General features: G+C 39.2%; 1 protein-coding gene across 1 annotated transcript; it reads right to left on the bottom strand.

The window, feature by feature from the left end:
- Nucleotides 1-3,094: 3,094 nt before the first annotated feature.
- Nucleotides 3,095-5,272, bottom strand: LOC125863727 (uncharacterized). The gene has a single exon (XM_049543749.1). It carries the CDS (start codon nucleotides 5,270-5,272, stop codon nucleotides 3,095-3,097), a length of 2,178 nt encoding a protein of 725 aa, XP_049399706.1.
- Between the last annotated feature and the right edge of the window lie 4,117 nt (nucleotides 5,273-9,389).

The following is a 9,389-nucleotide window of genomic DNA, read 5'->3' as shown; positions in this document are numbered from 1 at the left end:
TAATTATCATTATAACTAGTTCAACTTTAGGTGATTAATATTTTACTACTTCGGCTAATATGTTTGTCTAAACTATAGTGTTCTATTTATTGTTCTTTACAATCTATATACTTATAATATTTGCATAATAAATTTAATAGAGGATTGGATAGACAACAAATGTATCATACCATAATTGCAATGTGCTTCAACTCCTCTAACAAAATTTAGCAATACTAGAATGTAAAGAATGAATAACTTTTGGTAAAAAATCAAAAAAAGGGAAAAGTTGTCTGACCAATTAACTTGGAAACATACAGCCACACAAAATTGAGAGGTATTCTTTTAAAAGAAGTTCTTCACCTTTCATGATATATGTCAAGATAATTGTTATTCTTCAAGCTCAAAGGTTTCTAGCTAAAATAAAAAAAAGTCCATAAGTCATGAGAAAGGAAGCCTACTGATCGGAACAAAAGCTCATAGCTGAACAATATAATAAATAACACTAATGAAGTGCTAATACCTAATAGATAGCTATGTTGCTCCAACTCTCCTAAAATGCTCCAGCACCCATGTCGAATTCTCCAAATCTGCACTTATTTTGGAGGATCCGACATACACCCATCGACATTTTAAAAAAGTTCGAGCAACATAGATAAATAGTATATATTTTATCCTTAAAGGTATATATTTATACTTCAATTGACTAAATGTGGATCATTTCATTCTAATAGGTCAGTGGATCCACTAGTGATGAAACATATAGTGCACAAAAGAAGGAAAAGACATTGACGGTATTGTTATGTATGAAGTTCATCCATTTGATATCTCCTATTTATCATAAAGTATGTTATCAAGTCCTCATAGTATGTTTTATGCTAAAACAACCTACTAATAAACACCATAAAAATTCAGAGTTACAAAAAAATTGAGAACATTGACTGTTATTTTTCTCCAGCATATACAAAAATCCAGTAGTAAATTCATCAATGCAACATGCATGTTTCCCCTGCATCTATTTATTTTTAATGTCAGATTACTTAAACAATAAGTTGATCTCCAAAAGAGTTTTTTAATACAAGTTAAGAAGAGCATAAAATTTCAGAGTTAAAGTACTAAACTACCTCATCAAATAAGAAAAAACAGAAGACATCCTATATTTTTTTCTTTGCCCTTCAAGTTGATCTCCAAAAGAGTTTTTTAATACAAATCGGAGTGATAAAAACCCCACCTAAGCAGTAAAATTTCTCCTTCTTATCCTTCGGGCTCTAGATTTAAAACCAATAATAATATTTACTCTAAACAAGTCAAATGCCAAATCATCTTTAGGTTTTAGAATAAGCCTTAGTATGATTTCAATTGAGAAGTAGAACTTAATCAAACATGATATGTATGAGGCATATTTTTCAAATGTCACTCAAATACAGAAGACATGGATGAAATTCAAAAATTGTAGGAGTGGGAAAGAAGCATAGATATTTTTTCCTAGCGGAATATTAGAAAGTCAAAAAACAAAAAAAAAAAACAAAAAACATTCTGCATAAAGCCATAAACATACAATAACATTGTATGTACTTCATACATGAAAAAATATGTTTAAGGAAAAATATGTTTAAAGACCCAATCTTTCATAATGCAATCAACAACAAGTCTTTGAAAAAAATTCATTGCACACAAAGGTAAAAGAAAGATCAAATGACATAACTTGTCATTAAGGATACCTCAAAAGAAAACATTGAGGCTGGATGCTAAACTTCAAGTACACATGGTTCAAAATGAGGTAATTCAAGAAAAAGAAAAGGAACATAACATCTCCTAAAGTTCAACAATTCATAAAAGAAGAAAGGGAAAAATGTGGATTAATACAATAGAAAAAGAAGGATGAAACAATGATAGCCCAATCAAACAATCATATAATCTAACAAAATTAAATCAAACCCATAATTGAACAAACTATAAGAACAATTTCAACTTTGCAACCATGTCAATGTTAAAATCAAAGAATCACACTAGTGTATTGAATCTAAATTCAAGAATAGTACAAAGCTCCATTCTCATTACCAAAACATAAATAAAAATACAAATGAAACAGGTTACAAGGAATACTCAGACCAAAATCTCTATACAAACTAACAACCAACCAACGATGTTGGTCTTTTCAAATGTATTTAAAACTTACAGCAATGATTTCTTCTTAAGGTACTAGCGTTGATTTCCCTCATAACGTGGAATGGACTTTGTGGGTTACATTGCAAATCTTGAGAACCTGAAATAGGACAAACACAAGAGCTTGCAAAATAAACCAAAAAAATAATCACGAGAAACAAATAGCATACAAAAACAAGGTATAAATCATAAAATTGGGGCACTATGGGTACTTGTAGATGAGCTCTTTGTAGATCGAGTGCAATCGAGAAGAATCCGCCTCTAGGACGACAAACCCATCAAAAATTTGATGGTAGGCACAAGCGATAGAGACCATCAATCGAGTAGTCTTAGACAACTAATGAAGATGCTAATGTCGAGACCAAATTTTCCAGTTGCGAATCATGAGTTATGAGAAGTAGGTGTGAAGCTTAGTGTCACGGACTTAGAGTCTTACTAAAGCTCCGTGCAGCACTTGACAACTTACTCACGAATCTTTCACGATCTTGTAAGCTCAAGTAAGCCCTTTAAGACTAGATCGCTAAGAGAATGCTTAAGGAAAGACTTAGAGAATTTTGGAAGAAGGCTTTTATATTGCTTGGAGAATGCTTACAACTTGCTTGGTGCCTAGCAAATGAGGGGCACCTCTATTTATACTAACTCCTAGGGACTAAAGTACAATTTTAAATTACTTCCTAAGTCCCTAAACTATTTACACTTTGGTCCCTCCCTAGAATCTTCTACTAATTCTAGGAAATTCTAAAGCTTTCCAAGAAAATATCTAGTCCATCTTCTAGAATTCTCTACACATGCTAGAGAATTCTAAGGCATTCTTGGAAACTATCTAGGACCTTCTATTGCCTTCTAAGTTATTCTAGAGAATTCTAGGGAATTCTCTAGCCTTCTTGAATAATCTAAAGGGTTCTAGAGTCTTCCGGAAACCTCTCCACAACTCTAGACCCTTCCGCCCCTATTCGGACGCCAAATTTAACTGTGATGTGGCGGGACGTGACACTCTCCCCCACCTATTGATGCGACGACCGCGTCGCATTGCTGCTACATCGTCATTCGAGCCTTGTGCGTGCGCGACCAATAGTCCATTGACTCGATTAAGGCCCTTGCGCAACGCCTTCAACATCTTCCATAGCCCTCTTAACTCGGACTTATGGCTCATCTCCTTCTTAGGATGTGCGCGCCTCGGCAGCTTCTTTGGCATCACGGCATTGTGCTCTTTTGGCACCTTCTTCAGGCACGGTGGCAAGGACCTTCTTGCACCATTGTCCTTCTTCGAACTTGCAATGGTGGCTTTAGATTTCGACTCCTTCTTCTTAGGGTTTTTCTCGAGCTGCATGGCCGTTAGGCGGACTTGTCCTTCCGTCTTCGGCACCTTGACCATGGGCACCATACATGATCCTCCTTGCTCCATGACTAGAAGTCGTTGGAGGTAAGGGTCGATCACTGCGTGGCACTGCTGGAAGAACTCCTGCCCAAGAATTATGTCAAAGAGATCTATAGGAGCGATAGTGAAGTTGGCCTTACCTTGCCACTCGCCTAGCGTGATGCTTACTCCATGCGCAACTCCACACACGGGAGTCGGGGGTGCATTGACCGTCCTGAGTTGGGCGTTGCTTGAACTGTAACTCAGCCCCAACCTCGTTGCTGCCTTTTTGGTCATGAGATTGACCTCTGCACCCGTGTCGACCAAAGCACAAACAGGTTTTCCATTGATCTTAAGGTCAACATACTGCGCGCCGTATCCTCTTGGCTTCTCTGATTGCTTCGTGATGGCTCCGCATAGTCCTATCAAGCCCAACTGCGTCGTCCCTTCGCCTTGTCCTTGCTCCTGGGAGTCTTTCTCCTTTCGCTCTCGCAGGATGGCACCAAGGCTCTTCAGTTCAGGGCACCTTGCATAACCATGCGGCCCGCCGCATATGTAGCAGCCACCTTTGTTGGCAACCTCTATCTTCCTCTCCGTGTTGCCATGACGTCCACACTTTTTGCCATCGGACTTGTAGGTATCATGATTCTTGGGGTGTGGCCGCTGCTCCTCGCCTTTGCCACGATCTCCCCCACCATGGTCATGACTACCTCTCATCTCTTCTCCTCTGGCTCTGTCGGGCTTCTCCTGCCTGAAGTCTGTCAAAGCTTCGGCCTGTGTGATGGCTTCATCTATGGTCCTGACTTGCCGACGTTCCAACTCCGTCCTGGCCCAATTTTGTAGCCCATCCATGAAGTGGAACAACATATCATCATCCGTGAGGTTAGGAATTTGAAGTGTGAGGGTAGTGAACTCCTGCACATATGCGCGGATGCTACCCGTTTGCTTCAGCTCCCTAAACTTGCGCTTCGCCTCATAGATGACGTTGTTAGGGAAGAAGGCTTTCTTGAACTCCTCCCGGAATTGCTCCCAGGTGTTGATGGTGCACGTCCCCTTCCCTATCTCGGCCTCCTTGCGCCTCCACCATAGCATGGCCATCTCCGAAAGATACAACACAGCGGTGTTGATCTTACTCTCGTCGCTCTTCAATCCGTTGCACTTGAAGTAATTCTCCAAATGCCAAAGGAAATTCTCCACCTCTTGCGCGTCACGGACGCCTTTGAACATAGGTGGCTTGGGAGCCTCGACCCTGGCCTCCCTATCTCGGTCAAGCGACGATGATCCTCCAGCTGCCCCACCTTCCTTGAGTGCTTTCATCTCGGCCTTCATGGTCTCAATCGTGCTTAACGCCTCCATGAGCCGACACTCCAAGGAAGTGATAGCCTCCTTCATCTCAAACTCGGCCCGCTGACGTCCCTCCAACTCCTTACGGATGTTTTCGGTCTCCTCAAGGGTGAAGTCTTCAAGAGTCTTGAATTTGCCATCAGCTACGTTCATGCGCCGGCCTAATATCTCCACGGCCTGCCTTGCCACTTCAACCCTTGCGACCCATTCTTCTCCAGCGGTGACGTCAATAGGCTCCTCGCCACGTTCATCGTCACTTGCTTCGGTGGTCGAAGGTGGATTAGATGTTAGCGCCTCGCTTGGTGTAGGATCCAGCAGCATTTCCTCAGGACTCTTTTGGTGCTTCTTACCCTTTCGGGCCTTCTTTCCACCATCCGGACGGACGTTGGTAGTGCTAGCGGCGTTTACGTCCCCTTCAGTTGCCATTCCCTTAGTGCAAACCTTCGCTCTGATACCACTTTGTCACGGACTTAGAGTCTTACTAAAGCTCCGTGCGGCACTTGACAACTTACTCACGAATCTTTCACGATCTTGTAAGCTCAAGTAAGCCCTTTAAGACTAGATCGCTAAGAGAATGCTTAAGGAAAGACTTAGAGAATTTTGGAAGAAGGCTTTTATATTGCTTGGAGAATGCTTACAACTTGCTTGGTGCCTAGCAAATGAGGGGCACCTCTATTTATACTAACTCCTAGGGACTAAAGTACAATTTTAAATTACTTCCTAAGTCCCTAAACTATTTACACTTTGGTCCCTCCCTAGAATCTTCTACTAATTCTAGGAAATTCTAAAGCTTTCCAAGAAAATATCTAGTCCATCTTCTAGAATTCTCTACACATGCTAGAGAATTCTAAGGCATTCTTGGAAACTATCTAGGACCTTCTATTGCCTTCTAAGTTATTCTAGAGAATTCTAGGGAATTCTCTAGCCTTCTTGAATAATCTAAAGGGTTCTAGAGTCTTCCGGAAACCTCTCCACAACTCTAGACCCTTCCGCCCCTATTCGGACGCCAAATTTAACTGTGATGTGGCGGGACGTGACATTAGGGTTTCAAAGAATAGGATTTTTTTTACTTCAGAGAAATGAAAAGGTATATATTTTAATAGGATATAGTTTTAGTAATTCAAAAATTTTTAGTTATATATATTTACTATGTTTTTAATTTTCTTTGCTATTTATTTAGAGGAAAAGTGTAGTAGTGCTGATCTGTCTAGCATATTGAGAGCATTAGGGACTATATAATGATAATTTTAAGGACTATATTTCTTTCTTTCGCTAAAACAACAACTATGATTCAAAATTAGGGACCAAATAATTTTATCGTCCCGATAAATATACTTTTAGAGACTAGATATTCAACTCTTCCCTAAATGTTGGTCTTTAAAAAGACTTTTTCTTGTAGTGTATTGTTCCCGGAGAGAAGGATATTGGGGAGGCCTTTCCTGATGAGTCAGTAATGATTGTAACTCATTGCAATCCACCTTGGTATGCTGATTTTGCAAACTATGTTGTGTGTGGAATTCTTCCCCATGGACTGAATTTCTACTAAAGGAAGAGGTTTTTATTCAATGTGAAGGAGTATTTTTCGGATGAACATTACCTATTTTGAGAATGCAAAAATCAAATAATTCGAAGGTGTGTACCGGAAGTCGAGGTGTATGCAATTCTCTATGCTTGCCACGCATCGCTAGTTGGCAGGCATCATAGCGGAATGCGCACGACTACCAAAGTACTACAAAGTGGTTATTATTGGCGAACGTTATACAAAGTTGCACACTCTCTTGTTAAAAAATGTGTTCAATGCCAAAAGCAAGGAGGATTGTCAAGAGTGTATGAAGTACCTCTCCATCCTATTCTAGAGGTAGAATTGTTCGATGTCTAGGGAATCGACTTCATGGGACCTTTTGTGAGTTCCTATGGTAATAAGTATATCTTGGTGGCGGTTGAATTCGTTTCTAAATGGATAGAGGTTGTAGCTTTACCGAAAAATGAAGGGAGGATCATTGTGCAATTCCTGAAGCGATACATTTTCACAAGGTTTGGCATTTCGCGTGCAATTATTGGCGATGGGGGATCTCATTTTGGCAACTGGTTTTTGCCATCGTTGTTGAGAAAATATGGAGTTATGAATAAAGTTCCAATTCCTTATCATCCACAGACAACTGGGCACGTTAAAGTGTCAAATCGAGAAATTAAAAAAATTCTGCCAATACTGTCAATGCAAAACAATTGTAAGGTCAATTTTCTTTAAAGTTTGGCGATCCAAATACCACTCGGCGGTTCACCGAATGGGTCGGCGTCACCGGATATGATCACCAATTGGGCGTTAAGTGAAGAGTCTCTCTTACTCTAATCCTTTCATTCAGTGATCCTTACTTTTTTTTACTATTTAAATTAGTTGTATATCACTTGAGGACACTGCGTAGTTTTTCTCGGTGAGGTGAAGGTCTCACCATTATTGGTGTTTAATCCCATTTATCAATCCCCTGATATCTTGATTTGTGAATGTTGTGATTGTTCTCTTGCATATTTGAGTATCGATTGCGATCAATATCGATGACTTGAATAGTGCTCTTGATTGAACGATATCTTTCTGCAAGTCCAATGAGGCATATTTTATTTGTATAAGTCATGTGTGAACTCTTAGCATCTCAGTGTGACTAGTCGATTGTCGAAGTGATTCTTAAAATGGTCATTGCACACTAGCTTAACTTGTAGAGTCATGATTGATGATTGTGTTGAATGCCTTGTGTTGTAAGGTTTTTTGGAAATATGTGCTTGGTGATACCTATAACTTGCCCCGTTGGTCCTATTCACTAACATTGGTGAATGAAATAAATGATCTTAGGCACAATTTTTGAGAGTGAACAACATTCCTATTAAACCTTTTTTTACCACCTTGTGAGAGTGTGAACCTAGCTTGGGACCATTTGAGCCTAACCTTTACTTTAGATGAAACATGAGCACATTTAGCCCTTTTCCTCCCCACCTAAAACCTTGATGAAGCCTTGGTCCGTTTGAATAGCCTACATAGGCCAAAAGCCTAAGTTGAGAGTGTGGTGAAAAATGAGGAAAGAAACTGAGAAAGAAGATTGTGAAATTCACCCTTGAAGAATTGTGTTGAAAAAGATGGAACCCATTCATATAAAAAACAAAAAAAGAAGAAAGAAAGAAAAACAAAAGAAACACATCGAAAAAGAATGTTGAAATTTGTGCATTAGTCAAATGCAAGTAATTCTTCATGAAGGTAGAAGTCACTAAATCAAAATGATCATAACTTTACCATCAGTCATATTACAAACTTTGAAAGACCTCGGTGATCTTGCATAAGCCGAATGATATGCTAATTGGAAAATACGGGCAAGACTATGAGTAAAATCATGCATGTTTTTAACATTGAGAGTGAGAGAGTTGATTTTGATTCCTTAAGTTATAATCTTTGATGATCTTTGTGAGATTATGAAATCATTCTTGATGTGAGGGCATTAGAATACTCTTGTTGAACTTGAGTTTGCTTTTGAAGTGACCATTGTGAGCTTGACCTCTATTTGATGATGACTAGTGACGATTTGAAACTTCTAGTGCACAATTGAAAATTGCATGTGAAGATTGAACCTCGTGTGCATTCATGTTGAGTCTCAAGTAGCACTAATTGTAGACATCCATGTTGGACTGTTTTATCTTGTGTTTTACTTGAGGAAAAACAAACGTTTATGTTGGGGTGTTAATGAGTCGGGGATTTTGACTCATTTGGGGCTTCTCATTCAAGGATTTAGTGTCCTCAACGACTATTTTATGCTCATAACTGATGTTAAAATGTTGATATGCAGCAATGAAGGAAAAAATGTAAGGCAAGGATATTCCGAGGCAACTAGGAGTGAAAAAGTTGAAGAAAAGCAAAGCTGGTACATGCCAAAGCTACTCGGCAAGTCGTCGAGTGGACCTTCAGCTAGCCCAAAGTTCGAGCTTACCAGCCCATGGACAAAACTAACTTGGCTAGCTAACAAGTGGTTCGGTGACATATTGAAGAGATCGGTGAGGTTGACCCAGCTCCCCGAATATTACAGAAAGATTTGGTGAAAAGCCACGCCAAAAAGGTGAGAAGAGGAGCACTCGGCGCACCGCCGACCAGTTTCTTGAATCCGATTTACTTTTACCGAGTTGACCCCGAACGAAAATTCTGGAAACATATAACTACAATTTTAAAAAGAAGAGAAGGTGTTCTGGGTTTTTGAGATTTTACATTCTAGAACATTGTTTTTACATTTGGGAGTAGAGATTCAGAGATTGTGAGATTTTTAGCTTAAATTTCAGAATTTGGGAATTGCAGATTGTTGTGAAATTAGATAGAAAACTTTATTGGTAACGATTTCTTGTTTTTGATTATTCTTTGCTAAAACCCCTTTTCTTGGGGGTGTGATTATGTAGTTGAATACACTAATTAGCTAATGGGTGTTGTTAGTTACTGATTGTATTGTTGTTTTGAAGCTGGTTCAATTTATATTTCATGTTTAAATTGAGGAATTGTAGCTGGAAATGCAATTCT

This window comes from Solanum stenotomum, chromosome 5 (assembly GCF_019186545.1).
Source record: "Solanum stenotomum isolate F172 chromosome 5, ASM1918654v1, whole genome shotgun sequence".
NCBI lineage: Eukaryota > Viridiplantae > Streptophyta > Magnoliopsida > Solanales > Solanaceae > Solanum > Solanum stenotomum.
Note: the sequence above shows the minus strand (reverse complement) of the source record. Positions and strands in the feature narration are given on the sequence as shown.

Excerpts from the sequence above, each read along its gene's own strand:
- LOC125863727 (XM_049543749.1), bottom strand. The coding sequence starts at position 5,272 with ATGGCAACTGAAGGGGACGTAAACGCCGCTAGCACTACCAACGTCCGT.